Source organism: Indicator indicator, chromosome 3 (assembly GCF_027791375.1).
Source record: "Indicator indicator isolate 239-I01 chromosome 3, UM_Iind_1.1, whole genome shotgun sequence".
Lineage (NCBI taxonomy): Eukaryota > Metazoa > Chordata > Aves > Piciformes > Indicatoridae > Indicator > Indicator indicator.
The window spans coordinates 34,038,718-34,057,406 of NC_072012.1; the positions used below are offsets into that span (position 1 = coordinate 34,038,718).

At 38.7% G+C, this 18,689-nt stretch overlaps 1 protein-coding gene across 1 annotated transcript in view; it reads right to left on the minus strand.

Moving 5' to 3' along the window:
- MET (MET proto-oncogene, receptor tyrosine kinase) overlaps nucleotides 1-11,207 on the minus strand; it is a 54,497-nt gene extending 43,290 nt beyond the window's left edge. The window contains exon 1 of the mRNA XM_054399535.1: nucleotides 10,110-11,207. Coding sequence (XP_054255510.1) covers nucleotides 10,110-11,207 — 1,098 coding nt within the window. The remainder of the gene's footprint in view (nucleotides 1-10,109) is intronic.
- Nucleotides 11,208-18,689: the final 7,482 nt, after the last annotated feature.

Sequence of the window (18,689 nt, forward strand, 5' to 3'; positions counted from 1 at the left end):
ACAAGCTACTGCTAAATAAGCTGGATCCTGATATCTGTAAGTGGCAAAAATCCTTTTTCAAAGAGACTGCTGAAGAGTGAATGAATAGATGATTCTACGTAACAAATTAATTCCCAGACAATTAAAAGAGAGTGTACGAGTTGCTTGTCTCTTCTGTTGTGGAAGTTAGTGTATGACGCTGAATAATGAACCTGCAGTTCTCAGGACTGTATCCTATTGGAATGAAGCAGATAATAGTGAAGAATTTACATGAACAACAGACTATGAACAGGAAGAGTAAGTGTGAAGAACACAAAAGAACCTTATCAGATTTTCCTCTCTACATTTTCTTGTATTATTTATAGCCAACACAGTTTTGCTCTTCCATAATACATTTTTTTTTTCTGAGCGGTTTGCAGCATTTCTTTTCAAGCAAGAAGTGCATTTGATCATGGTTTTTCTCCATGAGAAATACAAGGAGGTAAATTCTGGCCCAAGTAACTCAACGAAGCCAAGATGTTCCCTGAAGAGGATGAATGATTTAATCATCATCCTGTTGGAGGTCTGTTAGAAGGCAGGAGTTAGAACCTGTGTCATCTGTTTCCTATTCTCATGTATTTAAAAGAGAAGGACATTATAAATTTGGTCTTTCACTGTTTTCTTAAATTTAATAAACCTTACAAATATTTCTGGCTGTTACATACTGGTCCCTTTAATTTTGGGCTCAGTTGAAGATGACTACTAAGATCCTTGTATTTACAGTTTGACAAAATGAGAGGAAAAATAGCCAAGGCAAACTTTTTGGCTTCTGGCGCATTTACAGACTGTTCACTTCATGCTGCTTCCTGTTAGTTGCCTTGGCAAAGGAACTGTCTCCCTTCTCCTTTCCCCCATGCTTTCATGCCATAGCTGCTCAGTGTGAATAGAGCATAATGGAGAATATCTCTATGCTATGCTATTGCGAAGTAATCTTTTTTCCTCTGAACTTTTTTTTCAGAAAGCAGGAAGTTTGTGAAATGGACAAAAGTTTACTACAAGCAGCTCTAAAACTTTGTAGTCACATTTATTGTTTTCACTATATGCAACTGTCACAGAGTGTCTGAATTCTTTCCAGTTGTGAGCACATTTGATGATGATACATGGAAAAAGTATAGACACATGGATTTTTTGGAAGTAAATGACCAAAAAATAATCTGTCATGAACAAACTCCATCTCAGTACACAAGAAGAAGAGAAGACAGCCACAAGTGAGGAACATGAGAGACAGAAATTCTTTCTATGTACCATATTGGCTTTTGACATGACCAACTGCAAGTCCACAGTGAAGACTTCTCACCCCCTGAGTCAGTGTAGCTGCAGTGTGCGATCACAAAACTTTCTGCTGCATTTCTAAGAGAAACAGCTGCAGACAACTAAATAGGATTGGCCATAGATCATTACTTGCCATATGTACTGTTCAATAGCAGGCCAAATGAATATGAATAGTGTTCCTTATCAGAACCAAATGACTTCATATTCATATTCCTTCATTTCATTTCCTTCATCAAATACTAGGAATTCAGACATCAGATCTTTCATATTGAACTATTGCACCTATTTGTAATGTTAGAGTCCCTAAGTCCTCAGAAAGAAGTATCTGAAATGGATGACTATAATTTGCAGTGGGGACTGCACAGAAGCCAGACTAGAGCAGTCTGCTGGAGATAGGCAGTGCACACCCCACCTGCTGCTCTCACAGCAAAGACAGCTAATATCCATGTTAATGTGTCAGTGATAGGTACTAGATATGCTGAAATTCTCTTTCTTCTTCAAGCTGTATTTTGTCAAACAATTTGTTCTTCCCAAGAACACCATGTTCTGAAGAAGTGGAACAGAATCACTCAGAAGTCATGTGACAAGATAAAAGTATTAAAACCCACAGTATTCAAAACGCTATGTGCTTTGTAAAACAGATTTCTGCACAGTAGCAGCAGACATCATCACCAAGAACTTCTTGTAATCCTAACAAAGGCTAAAATTAATAATAAATGGAACAGCTCAACTTTGCCAGTGGACACAAATTTATGTGCTTAACAATTCCCATAGAAGCAGATCCACAGTGCTTTTGGTTTCTTCTTGATGGGTGAAAGACACCTTAGAGGGTGTAGGTGTTGTGAACTCGGTGCAGTATTTATGGAGAACTGAACACTGGGGCAGGGGACTGGGTTCTGTTTCTAAGAACTCCTGAAGAGGCATATGAGCTTTACTCTAAAAGGCAAAGAGTTTTTTCTTCTTTTTGTTTTAAAGAAAAATTGTTTCCCTCTTCTTTCTTCCTCTTCCTCATGTATTTGAAAGTAAGTCAAATATATTTTTTTATAAAATACAGAAGTATGTTCCATTTCTGAGAATAAAATTTGCAAAACTCAACTGCAAAGCAGAAGACTTCCAAAAAAAAACAAGCAACAGGAAACAGTCCTTTAAGATGGAAACAAACAATCCTAACTACACCATGGCCACTACTCTATGTTGCTAGTGCCTGGAGTAGGTCTAAGGTAAAGGAAAAAAACAGTTCAAAATACTACTTGTTGCAAAATAAGGAACAATTTAGAGAGAATTACTGAAGGATTAATTACCTCTAAGCTGCACTTTCAGCTTCAAAGACTTAGTCTAGAACTCACTGAAGTCAATGGAAAGATTACACAATTTTTTTTGACCTCTAGAGATTTTAAAGGACTGCAGTAATGTAAATTTTTATGTAGATCATCCCACTAACTCTAAATACTTGTTGCTTTGATTTACTTGACTGATAAAATGAGAGTGAGGAGGAAGTTACTGTACCAATGCTTCACTTAAGGTAAAAGGCAAAAAGACATGTTAAATGTAATTAGTTAATACAAATCAAGATGATTACATGTTCTATTGTCAAGATCATTCAAAGAGTTATTTGCTTTTGTCATTGAACAGTGCTGCATTAGTTCTCATAATCTGGTTAGTGCATTAGCACTAAGTAAATCCTATTGATTCAGCAGATAAAATGGACCTAAGTCATCTTTGTATTTTGCTGATTTCCCTTATATTAATTGAACATTTGACTCAGTATACAGATTATCAAAGGACAGGTGTTGACTAATTACACATTTTGAAGAAATAAAATAATGCATTGTAAATGTTGAGTTGATAAAAGCAGTTTTGCTGTACATTTGTAGTGTACATCAGGTGCATTTTTCATAGTAGTCCTTATTTACATGGAAGCTGGGATGAAATAGAAAAGCTGTGAATTCCAAGTAGACTGATTATCCTGACATAATGTCAAGCACGGAGACTTATTCCAAGACAATCTTGCACAACTGCATGTGTAGTCAAAACAGTGGTGCAAGAGAAGTGTTAGATAGAAAGGAGTCCAGTAGGAGAAAATAATGGAATTTTCCCTAATTTCCATAGGCTGCGCATAAAAGCAGGGTAACATCTGCCTTAAGAAAACGAATCTCTCATTATCAACTCCCTGAGGATCATTCATCCTCTAACATTTAATTGTTTTCACCCACTCCATAGACCTACCCTTGCTTTCTGAATCTTTTATGTCATGGACCTTCTTCCTTAGCAGTATTTACTTATTTATTTAAGTGTGGGTTTTGAGTCTGGTTTTACTCATATGTTTGGAAATTAGGAATAATTCCACTCTGCTGCAAAAGCTGTCTGATATCAGAAACCCACACGCTACTAGAAAGTTCAAGTAACACCACACTCCCCTGGATAATAACCACCTACTGTTGCTTTAGTGAGCAATAATGATGGCAATCTGTGGTCCTGAGTCAGAAAAATTGGAGTAAGTAGAGAAACTGCTGAGGTAAGGGTGGTGCTGAGTGAGCTGAAAGGCAGATGTCTGCTTTGTCAGGATTTATGTGTCTCTCCATTGTTTGGCAGCAGAAACTGAGGAAAATTCATTGCTTACTTAGATGCCTCAACTACCTATCAAAGCTGGGTGGAATGAATCCAGGACTCAGATCTGCATGCAGTGCACTGCAGAATCTGGAACATGAAATTGTTTATAAAGAAACCCAACGAGGGGTTTCAGGAGGAGCTGACACAGTCCTATTTCAGAATAGCCATCAGCAGACCAGAAAGAAACTTAATCTGATGAAAAGGAGACTTAGAATTTGTTCTGAACCCAGGAAAAGAGGATTAGATCTGAATATTTTACATCTGTAGTGAGTGTCGTTAAAGTTACATACCTGATAGTCTACATTTTGGACATCTTTTATTGTGGGATTGTAAAGGTTTTCACATATTCAATGTTACACAGGATAACAAAATTTTTCTTTGTCCAGTTCTAGGCCTCAGAATTATTTAAGGGCCTTAAGAAACTCTAAGATATAAAAAAACACATGACCAGTTATCCACCCAACCCAACCCAAAACTCAACCCAAAACTTTCTGCCTGAAATGATTTCTGTGCAATGCCAGAGAAAAGCAGCAGTCACTCTTCCATACTAATAACCAATAGGGAACACTGCCTTCAGTAGAAAAATTGGATTAAAAAGTCTGGAAATGGAACATTATTAGTAACTCTGGCTGATAAAGCAGTGCCCTTTTCAGAAAATGGTAGTTTAATAGATACTGCTTTTTCACAGAGAAATCCAGCTTTCATCAAGATGATAAAACACGAAGCAGCAGGACTGGGAGGCAAACAGAGACTGGCCCCTAACAGGACATCAGGTGAAGGAAAACTAGGTTTTGCAGCATTCAAGGGCTAACAGGTCAGCCCTAAATCTCCATAGGGCTCACAAGAGTCTGCAGAGAGATCTGTCACTCAGGGTGGTGTGTCACTTTGCAAAGAACCTCCCCGACCTGCTTTTTGCTCTGCCTTGCTTTGCCTTTTTCTTGCGAACCCCCCTGTGACAGTGTCCATGTGGTTAGCCCTGCGTACAGAACAGGCCTTACCTTTACATTTATGTCTGCTGAACCTGAGAAAACCATACCCATACCTGTGTGCATGCCATACCTGCTCATACCCCTATCTATACTCTTACTCATACCCATACTCATGCCTCCTTCAATGCATCATAACTGGAGTTCAGACTCTTCTTTCAATCCCTTACATTATACTGCTTGCCCCAGTCAGGTCTTGCATGGCCAGGTGGGTAGATGGCCACATACCTGGCGGTGGAACAGATCTGCATGGTGAGCACACCTTGCCATGCACTACACAACAGGGACCTTCAGGATACAGCTTGGCTTTCAGCAGTCAGGCAGTGAGCACTAACAGGAACGTTGATGCAGTCTGCCATCCTACTACTATGGTTCAAGCTTGTTGTAAAGCATGTCAATGCATACTGCCTATCACCCAGTCCCTCTTCCTTTACTCTTCTGAGACATCAGAACACCATGGAGAAGCTTGTACAAAATCTGTATGGATGGAAGCAGGCTTCATGCCCAGGCAGAGCGCTGCATGCCATTTGATATAGCATTTCCGGAGGAGTAAATGACTGAACTAATATGATGGTTTCTGGTGCCTGACTTTTAGGAAAAATATTCAGGCACATTACACTCACAATATAAAAAAGATTTCCTCCACACTGTATGATTATCTAAATAAGCCACATCAACCCTTCTTAATCATAGAGATGTGGTGTTATTTTTAAACTTGCCAAAAATTTTTAAGCTAAATGGTGTGGAATATTACAGTTACAGAGCCTCAAAAGAGTTATTTGTCTCTGTTTATTTGATTAAATATTTCTAGACATACCCTTAGGATGACAGATCAATAAGTGCCTTTGTGGTTTCCCGATAGAAAGCAGCAATTATTTTCTTCCATTACAATATAAGCATAACCTAATTTTACTCATCTATCATGTGTGTAATGGTAATAAAGAAGCATTGCCATGTGTTTATTTTACTGTCACTTTATCTTTTGTTTTCATGATCTCCTATTTTCATTTCACATTCTTCCAATTGTTATTTTAATTTGACAGGAGTTCTGACCAGTTTCTTTTGCTCTAGAGTACTTGTTGGGAATATGGTGGCAAAAGTCTGTTTGTGGTTTCTCTTTTCCTGTAGGGTGAACAGAGTACTTTAGCCTTTCACCTGAACTTACCTATGGAAGAAACAAAGCCACGGGATCTTAACAGACCTCAATTTGGATTTCATTTTTAGATGTGCTTCTCTATGGGAGTCAATAGTGACTGAAGTTAAGTATCAGATGACAACTGGATTAACAATAGTTTAGCACATAAGAGACACAAAAAGGCTGAACAAAGCTCACAAGGTCATGATCTAACTAATGGCAATTGAAATGTATAACTGAAATTGTCAAGGCTAAACCAAACTCATCTTCCTCACTTGGAGACCCATGTTTAATCCACAATAAAGGTGCACACTACTGCACCATGCCTGCAAATGATGTAAGTGGCATTTATCTCATCATCTAAGTACACCTCTGCTTTGAGGAGGATCATACCAGGGTGGATAGTGACTAAACTATGACCAAGTAAATTCTGCTAAAAGCCTCCATCAAGTTTTCTCTTCACTGTGGGTGAGAAGATTCCTGAACAGTGATTCAAAACCCTTCACAGCAGCTGCATCTCAGACATCTTTGTCCTGACTCAGGCAATAAAACCCCTTTACTATGAATCAAATTTTTTTTTCATTCGAAGCCAATTCTGTTTCCTCCTTGCTATCACTGAAGTGACAGCCAGCTCTCCACTGAAGGAAAATATTAGCTGTGACAATTAGTCACAGCTCCACTGAGGTGCATCTGACTGATATCACTGGATTCACTTTTCCTAGCCTTGACTTCAGTGAGCCCAGGTTTTGGTGTATCAGGTATTTTGCTTAAAAACACTGGAAGTGTTTTATTTTGATTTTACAAAGATTTCCATGAGCACTGGAATAAGCAAAGCAGCATTGTGTCTGTATTTGTATCTTGTGGTTGGTTGACTTTGCCATGTCCACCTAAGCTCTAACGCAGACTTTTCCTACAGATAAGCAATACCTGCTTTGGTCCCTTCTCATATTTCTAAAGGGGGTCCTTAAAGTTCATCAGTTTCCATAGCCTGAGCGTGTATTGGATATGCCTCTGGATTCACACCTGGATTCACATCTTTAAGACCTCTTATTGTTGAGGTTGTCAGGACAATTAACAGAATGACAGGCATACAACAGCTTGACAACCTAAACTTCATTCCTTTAAGAAATGAGGCTAAAAAGTAGCAAATTTTGTTAACCACATCAAGATGAATTAAAGTATTTTTTTAAAAAATGCATAAAATCTGAGACGAATGAGTTAGGTGTTTTAGATTTTCTTATTGTGGTCTAACTCTGCCTTCAGCAGCCTCATATTAAACAGTCCTGAGGGATAGCCACTCAAAAAGATGGACTACCCAAAGGCCAACAAAATTATGTACAACTGTCTTGTGGGACTTTTTTTGGTTAATATGAAATGGCCTTCATCAATCAAACTGTAAATTATCAGATAGCACTTCCTTGCAAACATTGCTAAAGGCTCATTTTTCTTTTTAATGTTGAAGTTAGTGGTGTACTATATTCACTGCTGTACTGTTTTCACTGTCCTATGACTTAATCTCACAGTGGTCAGTGCCTTTCACTTGCATCAGTGGTCTGTGGTTTCATTCTTTCAACATCAAAGAGAAAGATCATCTTGGCTATATTACAAAAAGCAGGTTTTGAATTTTGCCAAAATAAACTGTGACAAACTCTCACAGCTTTCCTTTAAGTTGAAGGTGACTTACAAAAGGGGAGAAAAATGGGTTATTCCCTCATGAACATTTTTCTACTGCACAAAAAAAGGATTAAGAGTTCAGAGGTTTGAGGCTTTTTTCCTATTATTTTATCTCTAGCAAAATCAAGGAAGACCAGATTTGACATTCCTGATGTAAACAGAAGAAATAACTTGCTTTCCCTCTTCTGTCTCTTCCTTCCCTTCCTTCACCTTCCAACCCTGCAGGCCTGTTTTATACACCTGAGAAATACAGATGTATAAATGATGCTTGGCAAATTCTTGCCAATCTTTGTGGCCAGATGAAGCCTGAAAAAACCTCACAACACACTTTTTATTAGAGCCTCAACGAATCCGCTGTAAAAAAGCCAAGGAAATGGAATGGCAAAACTTGACAGTTTTGATATTTCAGCGTCAAGACAAACAGGACAAAAATTTCTGACTGCCTTCATGCTATTTAAAGGAATTGCGAGAAATCACAGAAACATTTTTCCCTTTATCAATTTAATGTAGCAAAAGTCAGAATTTCGATGACATTTCTTGAAAATGGGCAACTATAACAAACCGTCTGTAGTATAAGACATTCAGTTCTGATATGCAAAGCACCAGCAGACTCTGGAAAAGCTTTTGAAAAAGGAAAGTACTTCCCAGCACGTGAAAAGTGGCAAATTATTCTGTCAATATTTTAATGGTATACTTTGCTATGAAAAGATTGCCTTATGAAATGGGTATATAGGTAAGTACAGAATGAGATAAGTTAAAGGTCACAAGCTTTAAAGACAGTCGCTCACAAAGAAAATACCCAGGGGAAGAGAAAAAAAAAGTACTTTCAGAGAAGAACTGAAATGAAAATTAGGACGACAATAGCACAATGAAGAAAGATGATAATAAGTTGTTGTGCTGAATGTTTGCTAATTTTCTTTTTGTTCCTGAAAACTGCCTTTCCTTCCCAACACCCCCCCACAAAAAAAAAAAGCAGCAGCAACAGGGAATCAAATGGTACGTCTGTCATGGTTGCTGTATCAGCATCCACTGGCAATTCTTACTTCTGTGTGAAACACCTGGAGCCCTGGAGCTTGTAATAAGCAGTCACCTCCCAAATGCTGAGTCTGTTATGATGATGCTCACACCGGGTCAGACCCAACCTCTGAGCCTGTCACTGCTACTGGGCAGCAGCCACAGCAGCTCTGCAACAGATGCTTCCCTTGAGACTACCCTATCTCACTCTTGGCAGTGACAAGCAGCCCTTTTCTTTCATGCAATAGACTCCCACCTCCAACTGGGGCATGTACCAGCACCCTATCTTGATGCCCTGTGCTGGGCAGCCAAGCTGAGAACTCTGGTGGTACTGGAGAGACAAAAACCTGCACTTCCCATCTTCACCCAAAGCCATCCCAGCAATGGGACAAGACAGATCCTAGACATCTCTAAATGCAGGTTGATCTGTTGTTCCATCCTGACATAGACCTCATCTTGGCTTGTGATGGTGAGCAGAGCCACATCGTAAGAGTTCTGGCTCTCTGGCCCTCTGGCAGAGGACAGTATTCCACCTCTGAGCTCCAGTGTTCTTCTTTTGAGAAAAGAAAGCTCCCAAGAGAGGACACTTAAGGCCCTGTCACATAAGCAGGTAAAATTCAAAGCTCATTTCGTATTTCAAAGTAAATGTTACAAGTACCCAGTTCCAAGATTCCGTATTTCCTTAACAAGAGATGACAACAGACACTGGCCAGAAAGGAAGAAATAACTTCTGTGCTTCCTTCACTTAAAGTATTTCAGAAGTGTGGAGAGCAGCCACCACCTGAACACACAGTATACAGAAAGGTAACCCTGCCATCTGAGACTACCAATATCCTCATTCAGATACACTTAACACTTCTTTCATTAAGAAAACTGATTTTGGTGGGACTGTTTCTACACCAAGCATGAGTAAATGCATTACTGGCTTTTCATGGTGTGCTCTAAACCAGCCTTATCTTTCTTTTTTTTTTTTTTTTTTGTCTGAGAGCAGTGATTCAGCATTAACATAGTTTAAAATATGAGTGATATTTTTGGGGACTCTTCAGTGCACATTGATCCAAATATTAATGAATTTAAAATAAAATATTAAAAGAAGCAACTGCTTGAATGATCCATTTATCTGCACCACAGTCTCTGAAGAAAAATAATTACCTACAATTTTTTCTTTGAAATTATTTTTCCCCATTTCCAGCTTTTTAGCACCATAAGGATGTCAGTGATTTTCACACTCAATTTGCAAGAAATAATCCTACAGAGATGAATCACTGGCAATGCTAAGCAATCTGAAATGATCAGGGACTTATATTTTGTAACCAAAACAGAGGGGACAGTGACCCGGCAAAGGAGTAGGCAAAGAGAGAATAGGAGTCTCAAAATAAAACAAATTCATTGTCGCTTACCCTGTTCAAGCAGTATTTACTCTCTTTCCCATAAAAGTGCTGGAGACATTTCATGTTCTGCTTGTCAACAATCTTGTTGAAGAACTCGTTGATGGTTCGCACAGAGACAGCACAGACAGCAGACCTGTTGGTTGGTTCTGAAGAGTCCGGTTTGCTTTGTGCAAAAACACCATAAAGAATATCATCGTTCAACCCAAGACCCATTTCATGGGCTAGAGCTGCACCTGGCTTGCTTACGTAGGCAGCTTGCAAAACGTTGAACACTTCCTTTCGGATGGACCTCTTCCTCCGCTTTTCAGTAAAAATACATTCAAGAGGCATTTCCATGTAAGAGCGCATCTCTGAGTCTAAAGTGCAGAAGCGTATAATTCTAGTGTGAAAAGACTGGGAGTCAAGAGATTCTCTCTGGACAGTCAGAAAATAGACAAAGTGATCATTTTCAAAGGCATGGACATACCTAATGGGATACGAGTCACGGAACTGAGGGAGTATATCTATATAAGACTGATCCGTCAGAAACTCAAATCCATCCTGTGTTTCTTTTAACCTTCTAACTGATATTGAATGCAGTACATGAGGAGGCTGAAATGTAGATGTCACAGTATTTCCAACAAAGAAGTTGACAAATCTGTCCTTTTCGGTCACCAAAACTTTGGTTCCTAAAGTGCTTACAACACAGTCAGGACAATTATCTGTTTCTCCATCCACCCGGGGTGAATACATGCAGTGCACCTCGCTTTCGATGTCAGCAGGGTTGTCAGGATGAATGATGTGACGGTGGCAAACGCCTCCAGACATGCTACCACAGCTGATGAGCTGATCATCATAGTAAGTTTCTAAGAGCAGTGCCATGTTGACATTGTCCTTCCACACACTGTTAGATAAATTTGCTTTATCTTTGCAGTCTTCACATGGTGCACAGTCAGGGTTCTCCAAAATGGGGCCAGTCTTGTACATAGAAATGTTCTGGAGAGTTTCATTTAGTACATAAATCTTGTTGACTGCTCCAATATAAACATGATGATTGTATAAAATTACATTCTGAATTGGGGTTTCTGCAATGAAGTTAGGAAGATCGTATTTTACACTCAAATTCATCTCTGATTTTTTAGCTGCTTCTTTGCATTGTCCATGGCTCCTCTGAAGCAAGGCAAACAGGAATATGATAAACCCAGAAGGATATGCAGTAAAAGGCTTCATTGTCAGAGTTTTAATCTGTCAAAATATATTTAAAGGAAACAGTGGTTATATTTCTTACACTAAAACAGTTTATCAGTCAACAGAAATCTGTTTCTAGGCTGCATGTATTAGCTGGACTATTTTGGTTTAAGAAGCATCATAATCTTGCTTAGTGCCATTAATAGTCTTGTGCTAGAAACTGTTATAATTATTGCTCTTTGTGGGTACCTGTTTCACTGCTTTTAGAACAAACGGAAGGAGTTTTTTCTAATTTTGTAAGACCCCTCAGTGTGCTGTTCGGCAGAATAGTGATGAGTGCTTCCACACTGCCACTAAACCAGTTGACTGATTCAGTTCAGAACAAGATGGTGCACAGGCAGCTGAATGCAAATCTGCATAGGACACAACCACACATAAAGTTGTATTACTCCAGTGTGTGGATAAAAGATACTTGTCAAGTTTTTCAAAGGCTGAGATGGTTCTTAGCACAGCTGCTCAAAAATGAGAAATAGAAAAGACATGAAATAACATAAAGATCTGAGCTAGAAATGGGCTTCTCTTCTATTCTGTTGACATTTTTTGTTAACCAAGCAAAGACTTTTCTCCACCAGACCAAAGAAAGAAACTTCTCTCTCTGTCCCTCCAGCTCCCCAAATCACTGTATTTCATCAGGGCCTGGCTTGGAAAAAAGAATGTTTTCTTTCAGTCAGCTCTACTTCTTGGAATAGTCATTTTCCCTAGTGCTGACAAGGTTTTGTAATATATTGTTAGACTATTTTATGCATCATGTGGTGCATGGCATGTGCAAGTTTTATTTTAGGCCTTGTACCACAGCAGCTAGTCACTCTGGTGAACCTTTACAAGACACAGGCGTATCACTGTATTGTAAACAAAGGGGTATCAAGTGACCTACAGCCATTAACTGATGAAATCGAACAACCTAGCACTTTTCTTTTTTTCTTTTTTTTTTTTCACTTCTCCACACAATTGTTTGATGTGGCTTGAAAAACCAGAGGCAGATGACTAGTGTGATATTTCACCCTGTCAGAAGATCAATTAAATGAACTGTGGTTATGAGCGTTTCAGTGCAGTGTCCACACTATGCCCTGTCACACCAGACATTTTCCGTTAATGTCATAACACAGTTGTTAAGCCAAATATAGCTTCTTCATGGAGAAAACAATTATGCATTCTAACAGCAATATGGTCACATAGTTTGGGAAAATACTTATAGCTTATCTATTGTTCAGCAATTGTTGCTAATCGAGAAATGCTTATGACCCCTGAAAGGATTTAAAATAGACAACTGAAAATGTCAAACGAATAATAGGAATCTGTGCTGACTTTTTAATTTCATGAAGGCATTAAGCAAAATTAAAAGATGAGTATAGACCAAAGCTGTTTCAGCTGTGTATAAATTCAGTGTTTTCACTAGACTGGTTAAAACAATCCATCAATAATTCTCCTGCATTTCTTGTGATATTTTATCTCAGCATCCACTGTGGCTTACCTCATTAATTACACAAAATAATAGGTTTGGAAACAAAGAATTGCTCTTCCTCCCTATTACCTGATGAGAATCATGATTGAGAGCTAGAGATAAAAATCAGAAATGCAAGCTATTTGCAAGTGTTAGCTGGTAAGAATAAGTCACACCTCTGGTATTGAGAAATTAAGATCTTCTTTCAAATCAACAACATTTTCTGATCTTAATTAGTGATAGCAGAATCCTGGAAACAAATCAAATACGGATTTAAGTTTACAAGAAAAGAAAAAAAGAGCAGGGGAATTGTTATAATTAGAAAATAACCCCAGTATGCAGAGCTCTGACTTCTATGTTGTATAAGGCAGGAAACAGTTTTCTCATCCTCTGAAACTTCTTGCTGTTACAGAATTTTTTCCTGCTCTGTGCTGGGCTGAAACTAAGAGTTTTCAACGTTTGTGTGAAACACCCAGAAGGCACATCCAATCCAAGAACAACCATTCTCATGTCTCTGCCTCGCCAGTGCCAAGTGAAGGTCCCTGCAAAGGGAAGAGTGGGGAGCGTAGTCTGACCATCTGCCTTCTTTCAGCCAGCACAGCCACCTGAGAAACTGCTAAAACTGATACATTCCTGCAGATTCACTTCTGATGCAATAACATGTTCTGACAAATCCTAGAGTAAGGAGAAGATTCCAAAGTGCTATCTTTCTGACACAACACAGAGGCAGGTATAGTTTACTGCAACAAATTTAAACACACATAACAGGGGTGGCCCTGTAGTGGAGAGAGAAAACAATAGGTAGGACAAGAGTTAGATGAGGATGGGGCTGATTAACCACCTACACAGGAAAGAAGATGCAAGGTTACTTGACAGGTACCAACTTTCTTAAGTATATTGTGTGCTACATACCTATTTTAACATTTCCCACCAAGCATGCCCCTCAGTTTGCAGTTTATTTTCCATGTTCTTCCAGTGTCCAAAAAGAGGATCCCTAGCTGTCCAACAGTAAAGAAAATTAGAACTGTAAATATGGTTTGACCAATATTTTTCCCCTCAAACTACAGCTTAGGACGTGAGGCCAGTATCTTTGGACAGGCTACTGTGCCCACACTATGAAACAACACTGGCTTGATTTCGGAGACTGAAAATTCCTCCTTAAAGCCCTTTAAGGCTTTAACAGCAAGAGGCTTTAACCTTAACAGCAAGAGCTCTGGAGGTCCCTTCCAACCCCTAGCTTTCTATGATTCTATGATTTGGTGTCATTCAAAGGATGCCAAGCGTAAGAGGTACTGTATTTCACCACTACAGGAAGGAAAATATGAACAACAAATGAAAACCAAGGTATCTTTGATTTCACATTTGAGCTCCATTGTGTATTCTTTTGTATGTTTTTGAGGTGTTTTAAGCATCCTCCCAGACAGAAATCTGCTGATTTTGACCTATGGGAAGCTCAGGCTTAGATTTATGGACACCTCTAGGGAAGCTGGTTGCCAACAATGCATGTTTTCCTTCCTCATAGTGCCTGAAATCAGAAGGCACATACTCTACTGTAAGGCATTTATAACTGAGATGACACGAGTTATGTGAAGAGTACAATGAGCAACTCCTTTTTTAAGGTATTTGTTTTTTTCTCGGTCCCTACACCTCATAAACTCTGCTGTTCCTCAGTGAAACTCCTGTGATATTCAGTGCCTCCTTCATCTGCATTGACCCAGGGTCCTTATTCCACTGCTGCAAGCTGCAGCACAGAGCTGCTTTTTTTTGTAACCTCCAAACCAGGTCATCGCAAACACACTTCACTTGAATACATCCTGAAGAACAGGAAAACTTTGAAGAATTAAAAATTCAATCCCACCACTCTTCAAAGATCCAATAGTCACAGGTATTAGTACATACTCAAATGTGATTTCAGTTAAACTTATGCACTTAAATAATTTTGTTGAATTAGAATGAAAATACTTAGGGTATAGATACACTTTCTTAGTACAAATCAAAGAACTAGCTGCTCTCTATCACTTGCAGAAGGAAAACAAGTAATCTCTTTGTTTCTCCCCTTGGTTTGAATGATGGATGACAGCCACTCTTTTGTGACCTCCCCATGACTTGTGTGTCAGTGTGTCTTTCATGTGTCTACAGAAGACTTGTAAGCTTTGGCCTGCAATAACTATCAGTAAGCAATAGCTGTAGACGGATTATTCCTTTTTCTAAGTGATATTTTCAAAGCCTATGTCATGATGTGCTCATTTTTCCATCCCTCAGCAGACAGTAGCTTGTATAACTGATGAGAAAGTGGATTTCGGTCAACCACTGCAAGTGGCTAGTAATGATGCATCATATTAGCACGCTTGGCAATCTCAACTGCCATGGCTGATGCTTCCCACCAGGCTTGGTCTTGAGTGTTTGTGTACCATTAAGAGCTTTCCAATGGCAATCTTTTTCCTACAAGTTCCATTCTCCCTAATTATGGCCTGAGTGATAATTTGTAAATATTGAACATCGTGTCTCTCCTTTCCACTGTTTGCCATCATACTGACAAGTCAGGCCTGGCCTTATTGTGGAATAACGTTCAAGTTGTCATATGCAGGGAAGCCAGAAAACAGTCATGTTTGTTTTCCTAGCCCTCATTTCAACAACTTGACTCCCATTCAGCTCTGAGCACAAACCACTCTTGAGGATCTGCACAAGCTAAGACAACATATTGATATAAAAGCATTTTGTAGGTTGTTTGGTGCATCTCATTTTCCTTTGCTTTCAGGTTAGGTAACAGCAGAGCCATGTTAATTCCTACATCAAAAAGTCTGTCAGCAGCAAACGCTAGCCTTTTCCTCTCTTTAACAAAATATTTGGTAGTATAGTTTTGTTTTGTTTTTTCCAGTGGGTTAGTACATCTTGTTACTTTGGGCTCTGACAGAATTGTGGTGGCAAATTTATATAGAATAACCCTAGTGATTACTGTTCCTGAGGATTCCATTTGCTTTGCTATCCTGGGTGGAAGTCTGCCACTTCAGGACCTAATTCCCTGTGGATCAGAGGCCCTTCCATGGAGACAGCAGCATCCTTTAACAGGACAGGGCAAATGAGAGGGCCAGATGACAACAGCTCCATTCATCCAACTTTAATCTGGTGTTGCAAATCTCTCACAGCACTACCATCAGCTTCAACAAAGACCATGGCGAACATGTCTTCATCAGAATTTTCAACTGATTACACCTGTAGACAGGATTGGTTATAAGTAAAACATATATTGAGGTTAACTTATTTTTCTAGGTTAAAAGTGTTCTTCAGTTAGAATTGCTAAACTAGCTACCTTGTGTTAAAATAACAAAGAGCAGATTCACAGACTACATGAGGTTGGAAAGGACCCTCAAAGGTCATCTCGTCCAAACCCCCTGCAGTGAGCTGGGACACCTCCAACTAGATTAGGCTGCCTAGAACAAGAAAATCAAAAGAGTAAGTCACCAACAAGCATACAAATGACCCCTGAGTTGACTTCAAACAGCTAATTTGAGTTAAAAGTCCAAGTTCCTCTGTCTTCAGCACTATTTCAGCTCTAGTTTACGTTACTCATCCTCACTAGGATGGAAAATTAATTTTTCTGCAGGATGGTATGTATGCTAACATGATGCATTTGCCTAGTGCATAGAGTCACAAGACTTAGTAGTGGTGATTTAGGTCATTCATTCACAAGAGAGCTGGGAGGTTTCTATGGTACTCCAAGTGGCATGTGTGCTTGCAGATAGCTGATGGTGAGGAACTGGTGGTCAACTATTACCTCTACATATTGGAGTGTGTCAAAAGAAATGGCTTTTATTAGTGTGTTTGATTGATCTCTATCCTTTTCTTACAATAATCAAGCACACACATGAATCTAAATTCACCCTGCATAAAATATACTCTTTAATATATATCGTTAGTGGGTCTAATAGACCATTGCAATTCACAAGAGCTAGCAATAGAAGCATTTTCATTGTCTGCTAGGTTTATTTCCAACAGGCATTAAAACGCAAGAACACTAATCTATCCTTTGCTGTAGGGAAAGTATTATTCTCAAAATAATTTAGATTTAATATTTTTGGTAGGCAATGCAATAACATTTAGAGTATATTCTTTGAAACTTAAGCTTCAAATTTAACATCCTAAAGCCAACTCATGTCTTTGGTCCGTAGCACAATTGGATTTATATAATAAATTTTTGTTGTGATGGGCTACAACAGCACTCCAGGTTCTTTTGTAATGAACCTCAGAAAACACTGATGAAAGATGAAGAGCTATACATTGTTCAAAAAGACCAGTTTAAAAGGTGGCATACAGCATTTGCTGTGATTCAGAGAAATTTCTTATGTGAGGAAGGCTGAGGAGTCAATTTCACAAAGAACAGAAACTAAAAAATAAATGCAAAATATACAAAGAATAAGCAAAAAACAGGGAGGAAGTACCCATGATAAAGTAGGTCCTTCAGTCTTTGTCATGCTTCCATTTCCAGATGGATTTTGATCTTTAAGTACAGGAGGACTGCTTTCCACATCTGGACACGTAAGGATAGGAATATTTTTTAAAAATTATTACACTGTTTAGCGATAACAGGGAAAAGAAAGCAAACTTTGAACAACACAACACTATTGATCCACTCCATTCATCTGAAATGCAAGTCGGGACCTGTAGAGCTTTAGTAAGAAAATACCTGTGACACTATTGTGGCTCTTTCCTACACTGCTAGTAGAAAAAAATCCAGTTCTATCACAGGTGTAAGATTGGTATCTGCAGTGGATGATTCAGTCTGACAACTGACATGTGAACATCTTATTTGGTCCAAGTGTTCACTACAAGTATAAAAGGAGTTGTGCTGAGTAAATCAACATTATGTTTCTTATTGTACGTCATGACTACCAACACAGTGTAATATTGGTTTTCTATTTCAGGTGAGTGAATATGGAGATATTTGGGTTTCACTCCAAATTTTTCACATGCTTGGACAGACTAATTCAACTCTTAAAGTATTTTCACTGCATATGCGAAGCAAAGACCTTTATTTGCTCTAGCCAGCTGAGATAAAGAAACACATGTGCCCTGGTTCTCTGATGAAATCACACAAGCTTAGATAAAGAAGAGATCAAACAGCCTTATAGTAGGAGAAAGTAGGTTTTTTGTATTTCTGAGTCAATCCTGTGGATCAACTTTTTTTTTTTTTTTTTTTTGCATGAGTCTGAGCATTTTGTGGTTGTCTGTACAGAATGGGGACAGTGTAATTTCCTTGGAATGTTGTTCCTCCTTTTGTAGAGAGCCAAGCTGGCCAACATGGCTGCAAGCACACTTTAAGTTCAATTCCCTTAACTACTCTCAGCACTTATTTAGGTTTTCTACTTTATGCTTTATGGCTATAACATCTATCTACCTGAATTCTTGTAATGAAATGCAAAGCAGATTTTGGAAGCTCTTCCTGTCTTGTAAGGCTAACAGCCTTCCATACTGTGATAATTAAAGGAATGGCATGGGTCATAAAACTAGAAAGATTAAAAGGCCATGAGTAACAAAGACAGCATACAGATTTATCTAAATGTTCTAACAGCAATTATGAATGATCTTGATGCAGGGCATTTCCTGCAGTTTAATTGTCATTGGGTGCTAATGGTTCTTAGGAGTCTCTGAGACAATAAAAAAACCAGCACACTCTTCATAGCCACACGTCAATAGATAGTGATGATAAAGTACATTATGAGAGCTGTACCAAAGGAGTTACAAGCACACTAAATTATCAAATTTTCTTTTGATATCATAGTAAATATAATGAATATAATAATGACAGCAACCAAAAGCCAACCAGTCCCTGAATTCTTCCAAGGTGTGGTACAAATACCTAGGATACCAAGCAAAAGAATTTGTGCTGGCTCTGTTCTTTTCTCTGAACTGGCAGAACGGTG